Source organism: Aplidium turbinatum, chromosome 2, assembly GCF_918807975.1.
Source record: "Aplidium turbinatum chromosome 2, kaAplTurb1.1, whole genome shotgun sequence".
NCBI classification, from domain to species: domain Eukaryota; kingdom Metazoa; phylum Chordata; class Ascidiacea; order Aplousobranchia; family Polyclinidae; genus Aplidium; species Aplidium turbinatum.
The window spans coordinates 11,504,623-11,532,239 of NC_137473.1; the positions used below are offsets into that span (position 1 = coordinate 11,504,623).

The 27,617-nt window shown below is 38.4% G+C and overlaps 1 protein-coding gene across 4 annotated transcripts; it reads left to right on the top strand.

The window, feature by feature from the left end:
- Positions 1–1,137: 1,137 nt before the first annotated feature.
- Positions 1,138–12,670, top strand: LOC145764882 (transmembrane protein 65-like). Of its 4 annotated transcripts, XM_082576576.1 has the most exons (8): positions 1,138–1,278; positions 1,869–2,000; positions 2,761–2,850; positions 3,705–3,772; positions 5,747–5,801; positions 7,793–7,835; positions 10,537–10,642; positions 11,271–12,670. In XM_082576576.1, exons 1-8 carry the CDS (start codon positions 1,263–1,265, stop codon positions 11,379–11,381), a joined length of 621 nt encoding a protein of 206 aa, XP_082432702.1. In that variant the 5' UTR covers positions 1,138–1,262; the 3' UTR covers positions 11,382–12,670. The 4 variants fall into 4 exon arrangements, with proteins under 4 accessions (XP_082432702.1, XP_082432699.1, XP_082432700.1 ...); XM_082576573.1 differs by lacking the exon at positions 1,138–1,278 and having other exon boundaries at positions 1,631–2,000; XM_082576574.1 differs by lacking the exon at positions 1,138–1,278 and having other exon boundaries at positions 1,631–2,000; positions 2,800–2,850.
- The last annotated feature ends 14,947 nt before the right edge of the window (positions 12,671–27,617 follow it).

A 27,617-nucleotide genomic window follows, 5' to 3' on the forward strand; every position in this document is an offset into this window, starting at 1 on the left:
CATGCATAGGCGTAGCCAGGGGGGGGGGGGGGCGAAAGGGGCCATGGCCCCCCCCAAATTTTCAAAGTTTGGATTCCGAAGTTGAACTCTTTGTTAAAAATATAATATAATTTGTATAAATTTATATCGTTTTCCAAGACATCTGGCTATTAACACCCCCCAGGACTTGTTTTAGACACACAAAAAGACACCAATAAATTTTGCAAATCGTAAATCGCGCAAAGTTTACGCGATTTATGCTTCTTTTAACTAATCTGTGGAAGCAATTTCAGAATCGCTTACTCTGTTGGGTTTTTGTGTAGCTGAGTTTTTTGTGTTCTTTAATTTTAGCCGCAGTTTTTGCCCGTTCGTGTGTAACAGCTACCTTTAATAAGTTAATAGCTGTTTATCTGCTATAAATTTCATACAAATATTACTCTGAAAGTGTTTCCAGAAAGCGCTATAATCCATTATTTGAGTGTAATTTTGCAAAAATTTTCCGGGGGAGCATGCCCCCGGACCCCCTAGAATACGCGTGCCTTCGGCACGCTCTAACCCCCCGCCAGCTTTATTGCTTCCCTTGCTTTATCCACCAGGATACGCCACTGCACATCAAGTGGCGATGTCTTAAATCAAACACTTTGTCGTTCTCTTCAATTCATCAAATATTTGCCCCCCCTCCAATTTTTTTTCTGGCTACGCCACTGCACGCATGTATTTCCTCCTCGCTGAGAAACCACGAAAGCATACCTGAAAGTAACACATAGCTTACAACATTAACATTGCTTTATAAAAGTATTTATAATACAGTATCTCTGTTGCGTGTGTATAGTATACTGTGTATGTCCGCGATTGAACATGCAGCAGCATTGTGCTGTCACTGTGTCACCTGAGGTGCCATGCTGATTGGTTCACTGCTACAGCTCAGTCAATGATGCGGAACGAACCAGTCAAACCGTCACGGTCACCAGTTATCTCGGAGGTGACGCCGACCGTCAAACCCTATGTTTTACATTAGGAAAACCGGAGCTGGTCAAGTCAAATAGTGTTTTATAATAAAAGACCGGTTCCGGTCAAACAGCCACTGCCTATGTTTTATGGAATGTAACTTATATACTATGTCAGGATGAAACTGGTTGAATTATATTCAACAGCTCACAACAATATACTTATTTGCTCTAATTGTAAACTGCCAGGAATGACTTAATACTGAATAGGCAATGCATTAATAAATAAGTTTGTTTTCTATCAACTGTGTATCATTAAAATGCAGAAGCAGAGCAATGGCAAGTTCACAAGGTGGTATTATGATCATAACTAATAAGATGTGTATGATATAGTTTATTGTTCGTTTATGATTTTCAAACAGTTAATCTACAACAACTAGCAAATTAAGAGTCAAGGCTTTCCATGACTTTATTGAACACATAGTACTACTCGCAGAGTAAGCTACTAACCCATTGAAATAAATTAAAACAAATCATTTACAGCATTTTTACAGTTTTTTTTATGGCCATGCTGATGTTTGAGATATCTCATCATAAATATTATTAATATTATAAAAATGTTTGAAGCAGTATGAAATGTCAGGTGGAGATGCATTTACTGTAGGCTAGATTATAAGATAATATCTTGAAACTGTTTAGGATTCCTAATTTTTGCAGTACATATGTGTATAAGGAGATATATTTTTTTTATGCCATGCTGTTTCAAAAAAACCTAGGAATTTAAAATAAGTATGCTGAATACTCAATGTCTTAACAAATGGTATGGACTATACTTGAATTTTCGTAATGCCAAGCCCTTGTTGTTGAAACAACAATCATATAAACATTATTTGCTTCGGCTTACTGTATGTCGTCATTCTTCACAAAAGCAATCTTCCGTAGACTCTCTACATCGATCAAGTTACGCCAATCCCAAGTTCTTTAGTTCAGAAAGAGTTGGTGGTTTTGTTAAAAGTTTAAGTGAAACTGAACGTGCGGAATTGCTGGTCGAATTGCAAAAAACTTCTAGCAGTGGTATAGTATAAAGTTTAAATATTATATCATAATCATCATATTGAGTTTTAATTCTTCACTTCTAATCAACCTGTATAATATAGTGTATGATGTGACTGATGCGTATTATTTCTGGATTAAAACATATTATACTATTTTGCTACTACAAGTGTTCTGAATTAGAATAATGCAGGTTGTATGAAAATCAATACATTTTGAAATGTATTGATTTTGGCATCACCTTTTTACTTTATTTTTTGGCTGTGGCTATATTTACAGTATATAGTGTAATAATAGCCTCAATAGTGTTGCCAAGTAAGGCATTCTGCCCTAGTTTGAGAAAAGTTTAAAGCAGTTGAAAACAAAAACTTGTATTTTGGAAATTTTTTTTAGTCCTGGGCAAAGATCAAAACCCTAATCTTATTCCTAACTCTAACCCTTACCTTAACCCTTTCTAACTTTAACTCTAATTATGGCAACACCTGATTGTAACCATGTCATTAAGTGTGGAAAAATAGCCACTTCCTAATTTACTTCCAAAGCGCAATTTTGGGAGCTGGTATACAAGTCCCCCCACTTTGGCAACATGACAAAGAGGAATTGACCAAAACATGTGGTTTGAAGTGTGTGAACAGTATATAAATCAAAGGTAAAGTAGTTTCACCCTATATGTTTGGTTGAGTCCTGTCTTTGTCATGAGTTACCAAGGGGGGGGGGGGGGGGGGGGTTATTGTATACCAGGGACTTGTATACCAGCTCCCAATTTTTCAATTATTTTCAGATTTTTTTTTTCACATTCAATCAAAACTTGCAATTGCAGACAGTGCTTCCAATGACAGTGTTACAATCTCAAAGAATCAATTGAAACGATGTTAGTATTAAATGTTTTTGCAAAGGACTTGCATGCTTTTACCAGAGCTTTTAGTCAATTGTAATGTGTGATAGGTTGTTGTGACATAATATAAAACTTAAGAAATCAATTTTAATAGCTTGTACATTTACTGTTTATTTTATTGTGAAAAGATCTTAAGAAGGCAACAGTTTGGAACATTGCACATGCTTGGAAATGATTTCTAACGCTATCATAGTACTGCTTAGAGTAGAGCAAGGTGTTCAACATTTTCACTTTTGTTTACCCCTGACTAACTTGTAAAAAGAAAAAAAAGATATGTTTTCTTTTGTTGATACTTGCACAATCATTAAACAGTTGATCTTCCTGCTTCATTAAACTTTCTCTTATGATTATGATATATTGATATATATAATATGTATATACTCCAGGGAGGTAAATTCACTTTTGTTTTTAAACCCCCATCTTAGAGTACCGGTACCATTACTTGACTGAAATTGTTAGCTTTGATTACCGATAATCAATTAATGTAGTCAATAGTCAATTAGTCATTAGTCATATATAATACTGAACATTTCTTTATGCATGCATTGCATGCAGTACCGGTAGTCTCCATAAATTTAGTAATATTTTTATGTGATATCTGGTGTAGCATTCTTAGTTTAATATCAGCCTGTCTTTAGACCTTGGCTTCATATGTCACTATAATGATTTAGCCTAATATGATAGATTTCCTCAACAAAGGTAGTGTAATCTTGGTAGCTAGTGGTTTGCAGAAGTTTGTTTTCACTTTAAACTGTAGAAGTTACCCTGAAAGTTTGAAGTGTCGTAGTACAGCACAAATTTCGTAGTTTATGACTTCACATTTTTTTCAGTATTCCTCTTCAACTGTGTCCCATTTATTGGCTTTGGATTTTTGGACAATGCAATCATGATATTAGCGGTATGTTAATATGCTTGACTTCAGTACAATTTAAACTTTGTTTTAACACAATTAGTCTTGAACCTTAATATATAATGCACTATTCATTTCAAAAAGTGGACATGGTAACATCATATCAATTTTTGTTTTGGCGTCTGAATTAGAACTTTAATTTTTTTTATTTATTTAGGCTTACCGTATGTATTGGGATTGGGTGAATTGTATTTTCTCAACTTTTTTCTATTTATTATGTATTGTGATATTGTGGAGATAGGTTGCATTGATGTTGTCAAGATGTGCCATGTGGCATTACCGAGTTCATGAATTTTGGTGTATTTTGGAATCAATAGTATTTTTTGGAATTGCATTGTTACTACGTCTTAGTCTCAACAGTCAACATGTGGGACTTTTTTTATTCTTCTCAAATTGCATGAAAAATTTATTAAATTTACCCATCTGTAAGCTCCTCATGTGTGTATGATAAATTTATTATATATGATATAATGTAAGTGTCAAATTGGTAAATCTGTTAGCAAATTAATTGTCGAAACAAATTTTCATGTCCCAAATCATAAGATTTAAAGCTCTGTACATTACACATATCGTCTCTAATAAGCTGAACTATCGTAACTCCAAAAATGCAGTTTTGAGAAAATTGAATTTTAAAGTTCACGCTGTGTTTGCTGTACATTCATTTACGATAGTTCATCGTTCTGTATCATCAAAACTAAAGTAGATTGAGTTACGATGCTTTAACAAAATAAACTGTAGTCTATAAAGATACCGAATCAATCAAAAACGCAATTTTGAAAAATTTGAACTTACGACAGTTCAGGCTTATTAGAGACGATATATACTATACCAGTGACGTGTGGTAAGGTTCCTAGATGGTGAGGCATTAATTTTTTCAAGTCACTTTTACAATAAAATTTTTTAACAACAAAAATGGTATCATACTAATCAAAAAAATTAGCAGCATGCTTTCACATTTATTAAAAATAAAATCCATGCGCTTATCCTTTTGCACTAAAACATTTGTGACTTTGTTGTATAGACCCTTCTTTAGTCCTAACATTATTACTAGATGTTGAAAACAAGAGACAGGGAAAGCAGAAATAGAAATTTTTAAAGCTTAGCCACACAGCCACTTCTTTTTTGAGAAACAATCTCTTTGAAAGTTGCAAGTTATTTTTTTTTGTTCAGTTGTCTGATGCAAACCTTATAAATTTAGAACCGGTCTTCCTTTATTTATGTCTTCAACTTTGGATTGAAAGTTTATTTTTTAAAAATCTCTCAGATTTGATACTAAATTTTCCTCCATTTTTTAGTTAAATTTTATAAGAAACAATCCATTACACTCGAAGTAGTCACATACCACGTTCTATGCGGGCATTTCAGCTTGACGAAAAAAGTTTCATAGCTGTGACGTCACATTTGAGGCAAGCCTCAAATCGTAGCTAATTCGTTCATGATGATTTCTGGGCGACTTTGCGAAAGAAAAAAGCACGCATAATGCAGTGTATGGAAGTTTTCTGATCTGAAGTGAGGCACAGCTTGGCGTTGCCTCTCCTCGCGTATTTCAACGATTTTGACGACGTGAACGCTCGATATGAATATCGTCACAGAAACAGAAAAAATTAAAGCACAGTTTGGGTGTAGAAACGTAAAGTTTGGGGGAAAGGGGGCACGACTACAGCAATTCACACAAATAAAAGCACCTAAAAGCAATATTTATTACTTTTTAACAAATAATATTTATTCTGTGATAACCATATCTTTGATATAAGTTTTGCTTTGCCAGATGTTGGCAGGTGAGGCACTGCCTCCCCTGACTGCATGTCCCTGTACTATACTTATTTACAACAGAATACTTTTGGCCTTATGAAAATTTTTAAGACGTCTTTAAGTGCAATGTCAACACACCTGCAGAAAATAAAACAACCTTTCTGTTATGTTTCATTGCTAATAGCGCAATGATTAAGCTGTTTGTTGCAGGGTGAATCTATTGATCTCACTATTGGTGTTGCTTTGGGGATTTCAACAATGGCAGGTAAAATGCTAATCTTTATTGAACATTTCTATTTTGTTCATGTAGGTACCAGACTACCAGTAGTGAATGTACAAGAATTGATTCCAACTTTTTTTAAATTACTAGCCTATCCTTGTTTAAATTTAAAATAAAATGTTTCTTTGTTAAATACACAGCATACGGTATATAATTTCACAAATTATTAATGTAGGCGAGCGCCGAGCACTCATGTATAGAAAATCACTTTTCGAATGTGATTTGTACTATATTAGTTTATAAGAGAGTTTATAAAATTGTTGCTGAGATATGTGCAATGCTTCTCAACTTCAATCAATCAATCATTTTATTTTTTGTCATTAAAGCGTCCGGGACGAAAAAGATACTAACTACAAAAATCGATATAGACCTACCAGCACGTTAATGAACAGGAAAAGGTGGCAAAACCTTGAAAGGTTTAAAACGTGCCTGAATGGAAAATCATGTAGTAGCAGAGGTGGGCACCCGCTACTTTTAAAGTAGCGCGCTACCCGCTACCGCTACTTGGGCCAAAGTAGCGCGCGCTACCCGCTACCAATTTACAAAAGTAGCGCGCTACCCGCTACCGCTACTCGGGCCAAAGTAGCGCGCGCTACCGCTACTTCTTCCGCTACTTTTGTCTAAAATGACACTAGGAAACGCTCAAGTCCCTTGTGACGCAAAAATGACCTTAAAAACGAATGTTATTATTCGTTTACGGCTTAACGCTGCCATTTTAACGTCGTTATAGAAAACACATTCTAAGGGAAATTTATTGTTACGCATCTTTCAAAAACACGAGCATTTCAAAATGAGAGTCACTAAGTCCTGCCCGCACTTTCGCTTAAGCACATCTTTTCCAACAGAGAAAAGTCTTTCCACCGCAGCACTGGAAGGAATGGGGGTGTTGTATTTCATGAACAGATGTTTTAACTCGGTATTCGAAAAGCTCAAGCACTTGCTCTTGTCGGAAAAAAAGGCGTCCACAATTGTTGCTTCCTTCTGCACAGACGTTTCACGGGATGGCGCAAACACCCCAAAAAATACATCCTCGGAGTCGTGACTGGTGTTGGTGTCACTCTTATCGGTATTAACCTGGCTTGATGTCTCCCGCAACAGTCGAATTACATCTGTCTTGACTTTTTCTCGCAGTGCGTCAGTATCATCCGTGGAAACGTAGTGCAGAAATTGTAGTCACGACGTCTTGAAGGAGGGATGAAGACATGATGCCATAAGGCATTTCATGTTGTTGAAGCACTTGTTGAATCGTTTCTTCACCCCTTCAAGGACTTTCACTCTCAACTCCTCACAGGTCACAAGATCACTGATCTCGGTCAACTTCTTTCCGCAAATTGTGATGGTTGGAAGCAAGGCTCCGTAATATGCCTTGGACTTGCCCTGGAGAATGTCTAAAGCCTGGCAGATAGGCTTCATCACACGGATATATTCGCCGAAGAAGTTGGCGTCAGCTAGAAAAGACCGAAACTTTGCAACCAAGCCGATTATATAGTTGCTTGACCACGCCAGTATTGCAAAAAAACAAGCATTTTTTTCAATTTAAATTAAAAAGTAGCGGTAGCGGGAGTGCGACTGAAAAAAAGTAGCGCCTCTCCCGCTACCGCTACTTTGGAATAAAAATAGCGCCGCTACTGCAGCCGCTACTCCAACTAAAAAGTAGCGCCGCTACCGCTACATTTACCAAAAAAGTAGCGCCGCTAGTAGCGCCGCTACAAAAGTAGCGCGCTACTGCCCACCTCTGTGTAGTAGGCAGGCTATATATCAGTAGTTAGCACGGCCACAAAATCCAAAAAACAAATAGCAAAAAATAAAACAAAAACAGAGAGAAGCACACATGTAGTAATGAATGCCAGCCTAATGAAAAGTGTTGTGGGTTGAGTTTGCCAGTTCTTTTGTATATATATACAATTTTCCCAACTGGGCCAATGAAATTTATTTATGTTTTGTACACGGTTTAAAGAATATGCATTTGCTTTCAGCGGCAGCCTTCGGAAATTTGATTTCGGATATAGCAGGAGTTGGGTAAGTTCGTGTTTGTATAGACAGCACAAGGTTATATAGACCAACCATTCTCAATATGAGGCCTGTGCCCCACCGGTGGGCGTGGAGGTTTAAGACATGATGAACCAATTTCTTGAAAAAACATGCCTTTGAAGGATACACGACTATTCGAATGACGCTATCCCTAGGCTGCAAGGCACGAGTAATGTAAGACCATGAATGACGCGAGACCTGATGGTTTTGTATGTCACAGTAGCAATTTCAATTTTTATTTTTTGTACCAACAAGAGTATAAAAATTGTTTCTGCATTTCTCAAAATGAAGATGAGACTTGGTTATATCTCACTAAAACTAATTGTTTTTTTAATGCGGTGGTACTGTAATTTGATTTGCCACGATAGCAATTTCGAATTTCATTTTGTACACAAACAAAAATGTAAAAATCGTTTTTTCGACTTAACAAATTTATTTGTTGCTTTTTCTTTACCTTAATGGGCACGTCTGCATGGAACTCTTTCTTACTAATCAGAAACGTTTTGGAAGTGTAAGTCTGGCTTCCCGCAGTTAATCTCGTTCCTAGCTTTTTCAGGAACAACACAGTAGGTCAGTTACAATATTTTGGTTTCGAATAAGACCGATTAGGTTTGAACTCGCTCTTAAACAGCGTTTTATAATTAAAATATAACTGTATGTCGACAGTATCGAAAGCCCACGATGGCATCTGTTTGTTTAGAGAATTATTCGACATAATGCAGTGGCGTAGCCTGTCTTCGAATTTGGCGTCGGCAATTGCCAAAGTAATCGAGCAAAATATGAAAACTTATCAGTAAAGTTTTACCAATGGCCTTGCGTCATTTATGCATTGCGGCATTCAGGTCATGCATCATTCATGCCTTACTTCATTCGTGCCTTGCAGCCTAGGAATCGTGTCATTCGTGCTTGCGTCATTCGGACCGCGGCATTAAGTCGTGTACTGGCTTTTGAAACATGTAGTGGTTTTGGTGGTGCTTGAGGGCTTGATCCAAAAAAGGTTAGGAACCACTGTTATAGACAAATGCTTTCTGGCATTCATCCGAATTATGTGAAACTCTGTATTGTGAGCTGCTTGATTGGCTATGGTTTAGGATTTATTCAAAACTCTCATTCAAAATCATAGATTAACCATCCAACGTCGGTTAACTGCAGAAATGTTTATCCTCAACTGAGAAGGCTTTCAGAACATAATCAAAGCAGTTTTATATACTTGCGGAGACTTTAAGCCATTGACGCAAGCCCAGCTACCGAGGTTAACCGAGTAAAATTTCAGGTTGATGAAGTATTATATTGTCTGAATTATTCTATCAGGCATTTATTGCACTGAATTGGAAACAATCTTTAAAGAGCGTTGCTCGAGCCCGCACTCTGGAAGCCGGACCAACGCTGCTTAATCTTGCAGTTTTTTTGGGTGTCCGGTAATTTCATCGCAGTAATTTCATCGTGGTAATTTCATCGTCAGGTAATTACATCGCAGTATGAGAGCTGCGTAGGCTACCAGCTGCGGGGCGACGGGAGCACCGCCGGCGGGGCCGCGCCCTGAAAGGGCCGTCTCCGGCAAGAGCACGGCCGTCGGGACCCGAAAGATGGTGAACTACGCCTGGGCAGGCCGAAGCCAGAGGAAACTCTGGTGGAGGGCCGTAGCGATTCTGACGTGCAAATCGATCGTCCGACCTGGGCGTAGGGGCGAAAGGCTAATCGAACCGTCTAGTAGCTGGTTCCCTCCGAAGTTAGGGTTAGGGTGGACGTTGACGAAGACGATTAAATTACTGACGATGTGGTGTCTTGAGATGTAATTACAATGCGATGACAATGTATGCGATGTAATTAGCATGTGACGAAATTACTGCGATAAAATTACCACGATGAAATTATCGCGATGAGATTACAGTGAATCGTTTTTTTGTTCACAAATTCAGGAGCTTGAAAACAACTAGAATTGTTTGTGTTGTTGAAACTTTGATATTTTAGTTTCTCAAATACAGTATATGAGAAACTGCAAATTTTGTGTACAGTGTGAGTATTCAGTCTTCTTCGCACGTCGCACGGCCGTAGCCCAGAAAATCGCGCAAACTCTGGATCAATTGTTAAACTCGGCCAAGTATTGTGCGGAGCATTTCGCTTTCAAACCAGGCCATTCGCTGCTTCAGTATTTCTAGTGACAACTTCTTGGTATTTTAATATGGAATATTTAGTAGTATTCAATTTAGTCGGACAAGATATTTCCTTAGTAGTCGCTATGAAAGCCAAACCGTCAAGTTAATATACTGCATAATGAAAACAAATAAAACCCTATGACTATTATGAATAATTTATGCTTTTGCACTCACTGCGTTGTGTTCACACCTTATACTGTTGAATTGTGTTGTTACCAGATGGTGTTTCTTTTCTTGTAAACACAAAAATTGATGTTTGAAAACGTTATTTGCAGCTTCTCACATACCCTTAATGGACATTGATTTTTCATTTTTTACACGCCCAAAGCCTAAAACTTTATATGCATAGGTTTCTGTTTCGTTTCAATACTAGCAAAGTTACAAGCACTTCTAGTTATTCTTTTTTTTTTATTTAATTTGCAATACGTCCAAGCATTGTCTGCAGACTTTGACTTGTCGTGTAGCCCAAACGACACGGGCTCCAGCATTACGCTGAGTTTGTTTTACAGTGCTTGATATATGTATATTTTTAGACTTGCCGGTTACGTTGAAGTGTTGTGTGGTAAACTTGGTCTTCCAGTTCCCGATCTCACTGTACAGCAGACCGAGTTGACTTCATCCAGAATATCTTCACATTTAGTAAGAGTTTGTTATTTTGCCTGAAGGTTAGCCTTGTCATTGCAATGACACACTGTACACTGCGATTATATGGACAACACCTACTCTGGTGATATGTCGAACCGACGTCAGACGTCGTCGCGCAGATGTTCTCACCCCTTGGCCACCATTACTTTGTAGCCAATTTACTTTGCGGGGACAGCTTTGCTTTATATCATTATAAAAATTAAGAGAATTTAAGGTATATTTTTTTATTTTCCAAAGGTGGTTGCCTACAGCGTACACGAACATATTTTATTAAAAATGCACAACTATTTTAATGAAATTACAAGTGTAGGGCTGTTAAACTTTGGTGTGACAACGTTTTTGCCCCCTCTCCATTTGGCGTTTTCACCAACTCATATGCCATAATACGATGGTTCTCACACAACCCGACAGCATGGTATTTGAACCGCTTTCAAAATTCGTTTTGACCAATAAGACCTACAAGTGTATCAGTTCCCGCTCTATTGTCATGTGTATATTCTTATTATTATGAATTTTTGGTTAAGTTAGCTAATATAAACGGACAGTACACTTGCTACGAAAACCCGCTCTCTGTACAGGAATGAAACTAGAAATGGCCTACTTACTTAAGTATTTTTTCTAGGGCAAAGCGGTTGGAATTGCGATCGGTTGTATCATTGGAATGTTTCCTCTTATATTTCTATCGGAGAAGCACGAAAGTAGCAGTGCCGACGAATCACCAAAGTGTGTTTGAGAAATTGTTTTTAAAGTTAATTATTGCTTTTGACTTTTACCTTCGTGTTACTAGCCTACTTGTTTCTCGTGCTTCACTGTGTTTTTGACTGTTTTGCGTATTTTAACATGACTTGTAAACAAATTTCTGTATGGCATATAGTGTAACCAATGCAGAAGAAATAATTATAGCTAGACTAGGCTAAGTCTACGCTACTTGTTCAATTTAACTGTTTTTTTTTTATGAAATTCAAGCTTTGCCGTCTTTGTCATTGAATCGTAGATTATAAGATTCTATGTAGGCCTAATTTGCACCTATTTTATTTCGCCGAATGCCTTCAATTCATTTTTTAATGGTTCAATGCTAAATAGACCTCAATTCGCATACTTATGGTAGCCATGCTGGCTATGGATTTGCTACAGTATATGTCCTTATATTGCTTTCGACGTTTCTGTAACAGTTCGACTCTTGTTGAGTTATGTCTTTTTGTTTTTGAGAAACGGGGGAATTTCCCATTTTCATATAAAAGTGGAGATCTTCTGCAGCCATTCTCACAAAGTCGTAAAGATGATGTCATTTACTTCCTATCAAACAGTTGTGCTGCAATTTTTGATGAAAAATAAGCCAGCGATGCAGTAACATAGGCTAGCTTATATTTGATATGGTTTATTATGCTATAGTATGCTTTGAATATTGATATGCTTATTAAATGTATTAGAACTAGTAACAAGTGATCAAGGTCAAAACACGCTTAAAATTTGTTCATGATGGCATTTCCTCACAAGCTGCTAGTCTTACAAAACAATCATACCCCAGTTCACACTCTGATTGCTATCGTCATAGAACGTACGGGCCTTTTTCCGAACTGAGATCGTATTTTTTTTTCTTTTAGAAAGTAGCCTAATCATTTACCTATAGGCCATGGTAGCCTATTCTCGGTAGAAATTTAAAATTGATCGAAAAATGTGAAGGTAAGTTTAAGGTTTGCTCCTGTCATTGATCCGTTTATCTGCAGTCCTCTTCCCGATTTGTTGATATGTTTTTCGTTTGTGTCGTGGTTGTGTTGTAAGTCTAGTGTCATGGTGCTCGTTTGTGCAGGCTACCACTTTTGTGCTTCAGGAAAAACGGATTTAAAAATCACAATTGAAACATATGTAACATTGAAGTAATCTCTATTGACGAGTTAATATCTCACGGCAAATCTGGAACCATCTCGGTAGCGTCATCACATTATAAAATCATAAAAATTATTTTAAACTGTTTTATTGACCCATTAATATAATTTTTTTTCCAAATAAAAAGAAGTTGCTGAAGAACTTGGGTTAATTGGTGAACAGTAGTCAACAACAAGGCGGTTGAGAGGATAATTCGAGTTCAGCACTAATGAGAGACTCGCGTAGGCCTAACCCAAATATGAGTAGGTGAAGGCGGGTGAGTTGATAGGAAAGGCCAGTTGATACACCCCCCTTCCAGGAAAAAAACAAAACTTTTCAGGAAAAGTATTGCCAGCTGGCGATAATTTAGAATAAAAAACCACAGGGAGATCATATTTACTTTAAGGTAAGATATTTTTTTCTTACCTGCTAAGGTAAACTTAAAAAATGGACATTTTGATAGTAGGGGAAGACGGGGCAAAGCGGGACACTTTTCGTAAAAACGTAATTTCAGCAACAGTGATGGTTGGATTTAGTTCATTTCTTTTTTAATCGAAAGCCTTAGTTGGTCAGCATATTTGGTCCGAAGATCAAGCAGAATCTTTCTACTGTAATAGTACCAATCAAAAAAGATTTTTTATTTGAATGTCCCGCTTTGCCCCAGCCGTGGGGCAAAGCGGGACACTTCATTTTTGCATGATTTGGAACTGTTTAGCCGCTTCTCTCAAAGACAACTTCTTGCTTTTCACATCTTCTATTCAGTGACGTTCGGTGGCTTAAACCGTTGGGAAAGCAACTTGTAAATATGCTGCAGCAAGGTAGTAGGCCTAGGCACGAAGGGCGTAACCGTCGGGCGAAGCCCGAAAGCGTGTTGCCGAAGCCAACACTTCCAGCGGGGGGTCTGGGGGGCCTCCCCCAGAAATTTTTGAAAAACACTTCCAATTTAGTGCGCTCTGAGAGCATTTTCAAAACAAATCAAACATAAAAATCTGTCAAATTGTGCTTCGCCTTTGTCGTGATCATACATCCATTTACTGTTTAGAAGTCATGAACAATCTTAATTTTAACGTTGCAGGACCAAAATCCAGTGTTAGACATGGAATAATAGTTGTCTAAATATTTAATTCGTCATGAATATTCATTCTGAGATATTCAGTTAAGCCTACACTACAAAAACTAACACTTAGGTCTAAACATTACAACCGCAAGCAGTTTGTACAAAAAGCTGGATAAGTTTGCCTCCTGCGTATAGAAGCTTAACAAACTAAATATTGCACCCGCACCTGAACGTTCATTGGCGAAGTAACGTTACATCAACGCTGTAAAAAGGGCAAAGGCGTGACTATGAAAGCTAGTAGGCTAAAGTACAGTACATGGCGAGGAGACATCAAAAAACAGCAACAATTATTTCGGCATTATGATGCTTGTGCGGTGTACCGTGACGAGCACCATTCTGACGAGGTAGTCTAGCCGCTCTAGCGAATGTATGCATTGACGTCACTGGGAAAGCAAGACTCACCTGGTCTCACCATAACACATCTGATTGGCTAAGCAGCTGGTGACGTTTTGCAAAACGAGTGATGATTGGATAAAACGAAGGCGTTTTTTGACATTTTTGAATTTGGGTAAGCAACTTTGATAGTTGCTTACCTTGGACCCTCAGTGATTGTTTCTGACAGAAGCGTTTGCGTTAATTGGCATTTATAGGCAAGACATGCGGTTTGGTGAGGATTTAGACTACTCACTAGCGTTACGAGTAATTCTAGTCACGAATACAGTAATTTTCAAGTTAAAATAGACATGATAAAAATAATAAGAAGTTAAACCTAGAATTCAGTCATTATACTTTGCATAGTTTTCGCTCAGGTAAGCACTGCTTTCCTTGCTTTCCCTCACCGATCGTCACTGCTTCTATTGCATTCTTAATATTGATAGCCTATCCGTCCATTTACCTATTTCAGTTTTTCTCTTATAGCGACGAACCATTGTCAGAGTTAAATTGTGTAGGCCTACCGGTACAATATAAATGAATGCTGATAAATATTTTACAATCTTGAAGGCTAAAAGAGTTATAAACAAAAATTCAATCAACAGAAGAACCACAGATACAATCTAGACTTCTAGAGTCTCATGTTGCCCTAATGCACTGTCCCACTTTTCCCTAATACAGCTGTCCCACTTTGCCCCAAAGTATAGCCTTTACAAAATAACATCTCTGCTGAAACCTGTAAAGTTTTAGGTAGCCTAAAAGTTGCTTTTGTTACCAACAAATACTGTCTCAATGTCTAACATAAAAACAAAGCTACCAACAAATTCGCTTATGCTAACGAATGTGGTAGCTACTTTTCCATCTCTTTCTTATAACAAACCATGCCAAAACACATTTTACTTCCTCACGACACGCGTTGTGCTCTGCCAGTCGCCATTTTTGCACACCAAAAACAGTTCATAGTTGCCTAACTAGTGCTTCCAGTTAGAGGGAGCCAAAGGGTACAAAACGTGAGAAATCGCGATGTCCCGCTTTGCCCCGTCTTCCCCTAAGTTGAGATTATTTATAAGTAGGGGTCAAGTACACGTGTAGGCCTATCAACTGACCTGCGCTATGTATTAGGCCTAATAAAAGTAACCGAATATTTCTTTGATGTCCTATGATGTATTGTTTTTGCTTGTGTGCAAGACCTGTTATGAAGATGCTTGTAACATTGTATTTTAGAAGTTATTTTTTAGTACAGTAGGCTATGTAGTTTAGGTAGTGTATCAACTGCCCGGTGGTGGCAGGTGAGTTGATAGGCTACACTTGAGTCCCGTATAGCCTACTTTTTAAATTGCGCGTTATGTAGCCTAAACTGTAGAAAATGCGAATCTGAAAGATTTTACTAATGAATAGCCTAGATCAGTGTTTCTCAAACTGTTTTAGTCCATCGCCCCCTTTTCGTTATTGAAATAAAATTTTGCCCCCCTAATTCTGTCAAGTAAAATAAACATTGATAATAGAGTGATAGACAAATTTAGTTTTGGTAATTTGATTAACGAAATTGACAGTAACATGATAATGTTCGATGAATCAATGGAATGGATGAGCTTGGCGACTTTTACAAAGTTTTGAAATGTTTGGCGACATCTTCGTAAGATAAAGCTTTGGTAGAGAGTTTGCTTTGTTGAACCATAGAGAAATAAAACATAGTAACTTTAGCGGGTTTAACATACTTTATTTCACACAAAATATAACATAAATAAAATAAAATGAACTCAAACGTTTTCGACACGTACGTGTGTCCTCATCAGGAATTAAATCTGCAATACATAAAATGAAAAGTCGTAAGATAAATTTGACTATGCACTGTAACTGTAACGACACTCTGGACTGAAAGCACAATCATTCTCGTATCATTTGTTGAGTTTGTGCTTTCAGTCCAGAGTGTCGTTACAGTTACAGTGCATAGTCAAATTTATCTTACGATTTTACATTTTATGTATTGCAGATTTAATTCCTGATGAGGACACACGTAGGCCTACGTGTCGAAAACGTTTGAGTTATTTTATTTTAATTATGTTATATTTTGTGTGAAATAAAGTATGTTAAACCCGCTAAAGTTACTTATGTTTTATTTCTCTATCTTCGTAAGAGTCGAAGATCATCCCATTTATGAACTAGCAAGCGATTTATTTGCTTTGAAAGCATCAAGGTCACTGCCGAAAACCCCTTTTCAACCATATACGAAGTAGGAAACGACAAAATCCACATTCTAGTTTCTTTCCAGAGAAGCTTATATTTGCCAGCAACCTGGCACCAAAACAAATCGTATCGATCATTTCTCAATTTCACTCTTGACTCATCATCTGTTTGCATATTAATGAACTGCTCTTGAAGTTCTATTCTACAGTAAGCCCATGTCTGTGGGTTCGGTAGAAAATGGTTGTACCACCTAGTTTTGAACATATTGGAGGTCCACAAGATCTGCAAAGCGAAGTTTCATGTCCTTATGAAGCATGTTCAAATTCTGAGCTGTATTTTTGCTGTTGTTGTTCTTCTGTAATTACTTTCTCGCTCAAATTGGAAAACTGAGTTAAGACCTTTTGACCCAAATTTTGTTTGAATAAAGATAACTTAGAAATAAATGAGGTAATCACGCTTTTGCACTTGATGAGAGTTATCATTTCTGCCTGAAGCTTTTTGTTTACTTCGTTTATGGCATTGAAAATGTCCGCCAAATGTGCGATGTCATTCTGGACATCACATCTTCAGCTAATGTCGCGTCAGCGCTCGATTGGAATTCGATAACTAAAAAAAAAAGGGCATAAAAGCGGCTCAAACAAGCACCTTTTGAAAGCCATCTTACCGCGGTATACAATAAAAGACGTTCAAATTGTTCATCATTTCGGCAACAAAGTGAACGAAATAATCTGTCTTTGAGAGCATGCGCTTTTATCTTGTTGACGCATTTTATCACAATACTCAGTGATTCATGCAGTTCAGGACTGAGATTACGGGCAACCAAAATAATGCTGACGGTGAATTACACAATGTATTGCAATAAGTCCAGGAATTGCTCTTTTCATCAGTGCAATGAACCCTCGATGCTTTCCAACCATTGCCGGAGCACCATCAGTTGTGCATTGTAGAATATTCTTCAGTGAAATCCCCTTTTTTTCGTAAAAGTTTTTCACTGCATTAAAGATGCTTGATGCCCGAATATCTGTAGGAAGACTGAGCGCAAAAATAATTTCTTTTTGAGTTCTCATATTATGGACAAAACGCACATATCCAAGCAGCAGCGATACATCGTCGGTCAAGTTGGATTGATCTATTTGTAGTGAAAGGTTTGTGCGTTGGACTGTTATTAGCGCGTTGGACTGTTATCGGTGGTTTGACAAATTCGCCCCCTTCTAGTGTTTTCGCCCCCCGATCGCCCCCTTTGATTTTTTCGCCCCCCTAGCGATCGAAATCGCCCCCAGGGGGGCGATTTCGCCCACTTTGAGAAGCGCTGGCCTAGATGATGTAGTACTCCACTACACCTGAAAATTTCAAGCTGTTTGCCCAAAGTGAGCAAATGTGAAAAGTGTATCAACTGACCAGCCCTACACCTACAGAAAGAGAAAATGTTAATTTTGTCTGTTTTGGGAATGCGAAAAAGGATACGCTACCTAACTGACTCTAAAGTGCTTGATTCCACTATAAGCTAAATAGGAAGCGGCGAAAGACTATAGCTCAGAAAGGGGTCATATCTTTTTGTGCTTGAAATAAAGAGTTTGTTTAAAAAATATAGCAGAGCTGAATGTATCCGAGCCATAGCGATCTATACTAGGCCTATACACAGCAACAGGCCTTGACAACACGCGATCTAAAGGCCGAGGTAATTTTGATTTGGAAATCTAAGCTAAATTTAACTTGTATCTTTTTGAAATGATAGTTTTGAGAAGCCAAATTGCCAAACTGTGACTGGTCAATGAATCTAAAATCATTACAAAACTTCTAATTTTACGTCAAAAAATGACAAATCATTTCCCAATTACTAGTGTAGCCAGACGCTTTTCGAATTTTCACCAAAATGCTAAAATCTAGTCCGTTGCTTGAATGGTAGGCTAGCCTAACCATAGCAGAAAAACAACTCAAAATCACAAAAAAATATAACCTACACAGTACACAGACTATATTTATTAGCTACCACTCAAACTATCAACTTATACTAGCAATTTGAGCTACTAATAGGTTGGCTTTGGCTTTCAATTAAATCTTAAGTTGCACGTTGTCATGGCATGTGTACAACGGTCGCCATGATCTGAACGTTGTCTTGCCGTTTGTAATTTAAAAAATTAAAAATAAAGTCGGCGCTTGTTCTTTAAATGTTGCAAAATAGCAACCTCATTTCAGATTTTACAAAATTCTATTTCAATGGAAAATAAAGTTAGTGCTGACAGTGACAATCTCTTTTTGCTCACTAGAGATAAAAGTCAGACGTTGATGCGTTTCACCACTGAGAAAAAGATCGGCTACGCTCAATGAAAAGCGAGGTTTGTGGAACCGTGAGTAAGATATGAAAGAGATTAAGCTAAGCAATTTTAGAAATAGCCTAATGTCATTTGAGTAAAGTCTAACACGTTACCTACCCCGTTCCGTTAGCCAGGCGCGGATCTAGAATTTTTTTTGGGGGGGGGGCCAGAAAATTTGAAAATGAATTAAAAAGTAAGAAAAAGATAAAACAGATATGAACAATCAGTGACGTAGCCAGGAATTTGGGGGTCACGACGGCGTGTTCGCCAAAGGCGACGCCCAGAGGCGGGGGGTCTGGGGGCCTCCCCCAGAAAATGTTAAAAATTACTTTGAATTTGGTGCATTCTGAGAGCATTTTCAACAAACACATACCCATGTGGGTAGTAGCATCTTTATTTAATATTTATACCCATGTGGGTATAAATATTCCTGTAAAATGGTGCTGTCCGGTGGCATTTTAGCGTCCAGCAAAAGGATAAGATCATGTTTTCTTCGGCATTTTTTCGGTAATAAAGCTAAGTCTCTATGTTTTCTTGTTGCTAATTCCTGGCTGAGATGTTTGAATGTTTGGTATTGGCAAAACTCGCTCTTTTAATGCAGTTTCGCTTAAAACTAGGCAAATTTTGTTTTAGAGACATGGAGACTGAAAGCATCATTCTCAATATCGTGACGTCACACGCGTGCCAAAAGGGGGGTTGTAAGTCCGCTGTGGGACTAATATCAGCTGTTTAGAAGCATATCAAACCATTCAACAATTTCTCACAAAATTTCGGGGGGGGGGGCCGGGCCCCTTGAGCCCCCCCATAGATCCGCGCCTGCCGTTAGCTCAGTGGTCAAGCACCCGACTCAAGATCAAGCGGCGCTGGTTCGTCTCTCGGGGTATGGAAAAGCTTAGAGTCTTTGTCAGTCCGAGTAATAATAATCGTGTTTTTATTTACGCCATTGCGATAACATTTAGTACACTGCGATCACAGATGCGATACAACAGACAACAGGAAGCAGCGAAGTGACATATAGTCTTCGAGTCAGCTGCTCCCCCGAGGATAAGGATTCAAAAAGGATAACTATTCGAAACCAACCTACCAAAGCGCCAATTGAGAAATTCGTTTTTGCACATCTGGCAACTCTGTAATGTCACTTGTGAGTGCTGAACCATGTACTTCTATACTACATGGCTGAACCATGACCAGGCACTCTGCAGGGCTTCCATTTGTGAAGAAATATCTTCATTTCTGGAATTCTGACTTCAAAATCTATAAAACTAAAAGTTTGTGGAAAAGAGGAAACAAAGGAATTTGTAGAATGAAAGGTAGGCTATAAAAGAAGAAAATTTCTGGTCATCACAAATACAGGATTTCTAGTTTTAAGCTAAAATTTTCATGCATAACTTTCTTGAAACTTAAACACAAATAAAACAATTTTATTGATTTTCCAATAAATCCATGACCTCTAGTTACTTTGATTTTATAGCATAGCCATAGTATTTTGACTTGTATATTATATCAGCTGTTGGTAAGAAAATAGGGAGTGCATTGCAAGTTGATGAATTTGCCTTGATGATATTAAATGTCTGCCTTGTTACGCGGTACCTACCTCTGTGGTTAAGAGCCCGACTCAAATCAAGATCAAGCGGTGCTGGTACGGCTCTTGGAGTGTGCGCTTGAGCAACGCATTTCAGGACTGCTTTCCATTTAGCGGCACCAAGTAGATGGAATAATTTCATGGCAACAATTCAAAATTTTACTCTGCCAATCTTGGTAATTGTCCCTGCATCAAAAGCTTCTACAAATACAGTATGCAAAACTACCAGAAATAACCTATTAAAAGCTTTTTTAGTCCAAGGATAAAGATTCAAAACCAACCGAATGTAGATTGCTTGGGCTTATCAAGCTGAGTTGGTATGACCAATTGTTTAGTATGGGTGCAACCTACCGGTAGTTCGTACCCTAAACAGTTCGTACCCTGAACAGTTCGTACCCTCAGTTCGTACCCTGAAAAGATCGAGATAAAAAATTAAAAAAAAGCCGAAGTCGCTGATCGCAGTTTAATGGCACAAAGCCGAACTCGCTGATCGGAGTTTCCGCAAACAAACTCGAGGGTTAGCGGAAACTGCGGAAAAATATTTGCGGAAACTGCGATCAGCGAAGGTTAGGGTTAGAGCATAGATTAGTCTATGGTTAGCGGAAACTGCGGAAAAATGTTTGCGGAAACTGCGATGAGCGAGGGTTAGCGTTAGGGTAAGGGTTAGCGGAACCTGCGATCAGCGACTTCGGCTTTGTGCTATCTTTCTCTCGATCTTTTCAGGGGGAAAAATATAAAATTTTTGCGGAAACTGCGATCAGCGACTTCCGCTTTTTTTAATTTTTTCTCTCGATCTTTTCAGGGTACAAACTGTTCAAGGTACGAACTAGGTTGCATCCGTTTGGTATTCACGCTGAAGGCTGATCGAAATGAGTTGTTGTTGGTTAAAACAATCTTCTTCATGGAGAAAGTTCAAAGCAAAACCAAAGATAAAAGCTTATAGGTAGCTTATATCATCACTTTTGTTATAAAAGAGCTTTATAATCACGCTAACCGAGAGCAGTGCCTACTGCCTGTGTGAGAGCAGGAAAAGCAGTTGGCAAGTAAGGCTTGGGCGGTCCCACGAATTACCCATAAGTACCCATAAGCACCATAAGTACCCATAAGCCCCATAAGTCGCGTCGAATTACCCATAAGTACCCATAAGTCGCGTCGAATTACCCATAAGCCCCATAAGTCGCGTCGAATTACCCATAAGCCCCATAAGTCGCGTCGAATTACCCATAAGCCCCATAAGTCGCGTCGAATTACCCATAAGCCCCATAAGTCGCGTCGAATTACCCATAAGCCCCATAAGTCGCGTCGAATTACCCATAAGCCCCATAAGTCGCGTCGAATTACCCATAGGCACCATAGGTAGTATTGAATTACATAGAAGTAACGTCGAATTACCCATAAGCCTGTATAGTGTAGAGTGTAGTCTATAGCCGTCTAGAAGCCTAGTAGTCGGCTGCATAGCCGAGTGGTGAGGAGCACGGGCTGGGCGTTCCAAAATATAGTTCGACACCGCTCAAGAGCAGGACACTTGAAGGCATGCCTAAAGGTGGACACGAAGATTGGCTTCGTTGCCTTCCCGTCCGCTTATGTGTAATCTGCAGTTTGCTGCAGCAGATGGAGTGTTTTGTCCGATAAAACACCTTAACATTGGACAATTTTCCCTATGAACCAGGTGACTGCAGCATAGCAATCGTTCTCGCACTCAGCCAGAGACTTAATTCTTGCTTTAAACTTGATAATTAAAGAAAAAAAAGGAATAATGGCAAGGGTGGGAATCAAACCCGTGTCATCAGATTCAATAGCCCTTCGGCTATACCACTCCGCCACGGAAGCACTCGTAAAATCTTTGCTTAATTTGGTTTATATCGGTAATGTTTCGAGAACGCTCACAATATTATCAATTTAGTTTGTTTTTATTTCTGACCATCACAACGAAAAAACAATATACGACAAACTTAGCACAGATCTATAAAAGGTAGAAACGACAAAACGCGGACGTTATAACGTGCATGATACCAAAGCAGGACAATCAGTTTAACATGACACGGTTGCAAGTCGCAACAGCAACCTGCAGATTACATATACGCTGACATGAGGCGTAAGTAATTCCACATTGCTTATGGATAATTCGACGCGACTTATGGGGCATTTGGGTAATTCGACGCGACTTAGGGGGCTTATGGGTAATTCGACTCGCGTCGAATTACCCATAAGCAACGTGGAATTACTTACGCCTTCATGTCAACGTATATGTAATCTGCAAGTCGCTGTTGCGATTTGCGATCGTGTCACTTAAACTGATTGTCCTGCTTTGGTATCATGCACGTTATAACGTCCGCGTTTTGTCGCTTCTACCTTTTATAGACCTCTGCCAAGTTTGTCGTATATTGTTTTTTCGTTGTGATGGTCAGAAATAAAAACAAACTAAACTGATAATATTGTGAGCGTTCTCGAAACATTACATATATAAACAAATTAAGCGAAGATTTCACGAGCGATTGCGTGGCGGAATGGTATAGCCAAAGGGCAATTGAATTTGGTGACACGGGTTTGATTCCCACCCTTGTCATTATTCTTTTTTTTCTTTAATTATCAAGTTTAAAGCAAGAATTAAGTCTCTGGCTGAGTGCGAGAACGATTGCTATGCTGCAGTCACCTGGTTCATAGGGAAAATTGTCCAATGTTAAGGTGTTTTATCGGACAAAACACTCCATCTGCTGCAGCAAACTGCAGATTACACATCAGCGGACGGGAAGGCAACGAAGCCAATCTTCGTGTCCACCTTTAGGCATGCCTTCAAGTGTCCTGCTCTTGAACGGTGTCGAACTATATTTTGGAACGCCCAGCCCGTGCTCCTCACCACTCGGCTATGCAGCCGACTACTAGGCTTCTAGACGGCTATAGACTACACTCTACACTATACAGGCTTATGGGTAATTCGACGTTACTTCTATGTAATTCAATGCTACTTATGGTGCCTATGGGTAATTCGACGCGACTTATGGGGCTTATGGGTAATTCGACGCGACTTACGGGGCTTATGGGTAATTCGACGCGACTTATGGGGCTTATGGGTAATTCGACGCGACTTATGGGGCTTATGGGTAATTCGACGCGACTTATGGGGCTTATGGGTAATTCGACGCGACTTATGGGGCTTATGGGTAATTCGACGCGACTTATGGGTAATTCGACGCGACTTATGGTGCTTATGGGTACTTATGGGTACTTATGGGGCTTATGGGTAATTCGTGGGACCCGGCTTGGGTGTCATACCGTACCATATCGCTCACCTAGAACCGAACTATGTTATGTCCGTTTTTCAAGTTTTGAGAAAAACAGGAAAATAGATTTTGAATTGGGTTTTTGTAAATTATCTCCCGATATATATGCAATATTTTATACCAGTGTGACTAGTAATATCTTGCTGGTTGTTGGGCATCATTTATGATACTTTTTAACCACTAGGGTGAGCAATATAGTGTTTTATTTAAGTATCGGACGGACTTAACATTGTTTGGTTTTGAAAATTCTAACTGGTAATTTCATAAAATAATGGACATAGCATATTTATAAAATCGAATGAAGTATTATAACCACTGTTTTTACATTGAAACAATTTTAGATGGAGCTATAAATTGAGATGGAAGCATCCAGGTAGCAGTTGTAAACTTTTTTACAGTGTAGAACCATGATTTCCTGTTTTGGTACTACACAATCTTTTCACTTGTGTGATATTATGTTCAATTGTTTCTTTGCCATACTCTTACACATCTTCTGTAATAGTGCTATAAAATGTGCCAGGTCTTATTTGGACTTTTGGTACAAGGCCTCCACAAAAAACCTAGCTAGTAAATAGCTGAAAGATTTATTGCTCAATGCCGCAATCACGTTTGTTAGATAGAACCATAACTGAGATTTCTGAATATCAAATTTAGCTGCCTAATCACCAACTTTCATCAGACTTTGAAATAATCTCCAACAGCTCAACTAAATTAACATCTGGACATTAAAAAACATCCCAATCATAACACTGTAAGTTATTAAACAATACTGTGTTTACTAAATTAGTTGATCTGACAACCTTAATCATTGTCACAAACCAGTGATGCATTCATGAAACTAGAATTCAAGGAATGGTTAAATAAAATCTCTATGCTAATTTCTAACAGTATCTACAGAACGAACAAACAACATAATGAAATTACAAGGAAAGATAATAACTCTGCAACCTAAATATCAGCAAAATTGATACTTAGTATCTCAGAATTTTCAACAGTTCTTTTGAGTACTGTAGTCAAGATGAGTCCAGCTGAAACAAAAGCAAAACTAGCATTGGTGTTCACTGTTCAGCTACTTCTGGAATGTCTGCATAAAAGTGGTGGTGGTGTGGAGGAATGAGATTTTTTTGCATAATTTCATCCAATCGGCTTTTTTGTCCTTTTTTACTGCCAGCTGTGATTTGTAACATTTGGGTAGTTCCATAACTAACGGCAATGAAAATTCAGTTGCAAGTCGTCTGCTGCTCTGTCGACTTGATTTTATGAAGTCTATCTCACTGAAAGACGACTCTGAATATTTGCACTTGAAGTATAGCTTGACTGGATTTACCTAGCAAAACTTTAATTGCATAATCTTGGTCCACAGTATTTTTTCACCGTCAGAATCAGTGAGCAAGTCTTTTAGGCGCAGACAGTTAGGCGTTGGACCGTTGGTCAAATGGGCGGCAACACTGGCGTCAGGATATTTAGGTGCGAAGCACTGTGGCACCCGTTCATTTACATGCTATTCTTAGAAAAGTCTGCAGATTGTATCAGCTTGGCAGGTAGGGCAATGCTTTTCACACAAAATGTTATATTGAAAAAAAAAAAATGTTGTTTTGTTAATGCGCGTGCATTTATTTGTGGTTAGTCATGGCTTGAGTGAGTGAAGCTGCTGTATCTGGCAATGCTTTAGTAAAAAATATACCATAGGCTATATTCAAGCGGGTGGTAGGCTTGAGTGAAGAATAACTTAGTTTTTCGTCAAAACTCCGACTAGGTTTTGCCAAACCTGAGCTGATACAATCTGCAGACTTTACTAGGAATAGCACCTAAATGAGTGGACGCCACAGTGCTGTGCACCTAAATATCCTGATGCCACAGTGTGCGCACCTATTTGACCGGCGCTTAACTGTCTGCGCCTAAAAGACGTGGACCCCAGAATCAAAAGTTGAGCCTCGAATGATATGTGAGTATTGTGGTGAATCATTCACAAATTTTTTGAAGTCAACAACTTGGCTAAAATCAGTGATTGTCACTGTGGTAGGATTGGTTTTAAATGACCCATAGCAACCAGCCTTACACAGCCTGTGTCATCCCTGAGTGACACAATGTCAAAAATGTGCTGAGAATTTATCATCAATACATCAACCAGAAGATCACCTTTTCACAACATGTATTATGTCCAGCATTTTCAATCAGTCAAAAGTAGCAACTAGTTTAAGTCCAACATACTATGTTATGTCCAGACACAGTTAATAGGTTGACATTATGTTAAGTCCAGGGAAGGACATAGCATAGTTCTGTTTGAAAATTTTGAAATTTCTGCCGGACTTAACATAGGCTAAAAGCTAAAATAATTGACATAAGAGAAATCTGAGCATGCCATCAGATAGAGCTATGTCCAAAACCCAAGAAAAGTTGAAAAAGTGATTTTTGCAAAAATTGGACATAACATAGTTCGGTTCTAGGTGAGCGATATGATGATATGATACCATAGTCTGCTGTGAGCTCAAGAAACGTAGCATTAGCCTTATTATATATATATACGGTACTTGTTTTATATCGGTAAGAGAATGTACATACTATTTTTTTGCATTAAATTTAAAATTAACTGCATCAAAACTTTCTCACAATGATTAACAAAAAGCCATGTTTTTGTTGTGCTGTTAGCTTGGAGATTTAGTACGGTATGCTTAGTTTATGATTTGGAAAATGCTGTGTTCCACTATGGCACTCTACAGTTTTAAAGTGAATCAGGCTTCATTTGATTCAAGAGTTTAATCATCGGGTCATTCCATGTCAAATGAGCAACTGGGTTAGCATACACCAGGGGTGGCCAACCAGTCAGAGACAAGGAGCCTCATTTCTTACTGTGTTAACCGCAAAGAGCCACATCATACACATTGGCAGTAGCGTAGTCAGGAATTTAGAAAGGGGGGGGGGGGTTTGACAGCCGGCGGCTGAAGCCCGACGGCGTCTTTGCCAAAGGCGACACCCAGCGGCGGGGAGTCTGGGGGGGCTCCCCCAGAAATTTTTGAAAAATTACTTTGAATTTGGTGCATTCTGAGAGCATTTTCAACAAAAATGAGGGTATAAATATTCCTGTAAAATGGTGCTGTCTGGTGGCATAGCAAAAGGATAAGATCATGTTTTCTTGGGCATTTTTCGGTGATAAAGCTAAGTCTCTATGTTTTCTTGTTGCTAATTCCTAAAAAACACAAATACAATATGAGCAAAAGAGCCGCATAATACCGGGCAAAGAGCCGCATGCCGCGGGTTGGCCAGGCCTGGCATACACCATATGTCGTAGATTTTATTGAAATTTGGCATACCGGTACTTGCAGATGTCAAAGAATAATAAAGAATGCAAAAAAAATTTTGAAAATTTAGTGGTGCCACTAAATTTCATAAAAAAACATTTATTTTACATTATACAGACGAAATCGGTTAATAGTATACTGCTTAAACGTATCAATCGTTTATTTGAATCAAAACCTGAAATCCCAAACCAAATCCAATCTAATGTTAAGTAAAAACATCGGTTAAACGAATACCGCTTAAAAGAATAAGTCGGATAAAAGCATCAGGATTTGCTTCTAGTTTGCATATTTCATTCATTTAATCGTATAATTGTGCCTGTTAGCGAAAAGAGAATGTCTCTTTTTTGCTTCACATAATTGTCTGCAATGTTCAAAGGCGAAATAAAGCAGAGGTGAGACATACGCATGCGATCAAAACAAAGACAAGTGTCTGTAATCCCAGGCCATAATCTTATGTGCTAGACATCGCACTACAAAGAACCGATTTTCGCACAGCTGGGCTTCATTAAAACAGAAAGGCAGACAAAAGGAATAATCACACTTCCCAATAAAGAAGTTTAAATACTTTTGATGTCATCCGTCGGCGACTGGCCTTCCAAGGAATGGACACGGACAAATTATTTCGGCTTGAGAGGGAAGTGTTGGAAAGCATGTCCAAAAGTTTAAACCAGAAAACTTGGAAGAATTTTTTTTGAAAAAAAGTAGCCTACTGTTGTGAAATGCAGTGCGTAATTTCATTTGTGCACTTTCGTTCAGTTGAAGAACATTGCAAATTAATTATTTTACCAGACAGCGCAAAAGACTTAAAAAAAAAACTTTGCGATTTCAAAACAAACAATGAGTGTGAGCCGTGTTTTTCTACCATACCACTATTTTCGTAGGCCACGTTCCATACTCCTCACAACTACACAGCTGGTGCGGAGCTAAAAATAGCACGGTTGAATTAAAAA

Coding starts and splice junctions, on each gene's coding strand:
- LOC145764882 (XM_082576573.1), top strand. CDS start 1,718: ATGCTGAATACTCAATGTCTTAACAAATGGTATGGACTATACTTGAAT. Junction 3,773..5,746: donor ATGCAATCATGATATTAGCG/GTATGTTAATAT, acceptor TGTTTGTTGCAG/GGTGAATCTATTGATCTCAC. Junction 7,836..10,536: donor TCGGATATAGCAGGAGTTGG/GTAAGTTCGTGT, acceptor GTATATTTTTAG/ACTTGCCGGTTACGTTGAAG.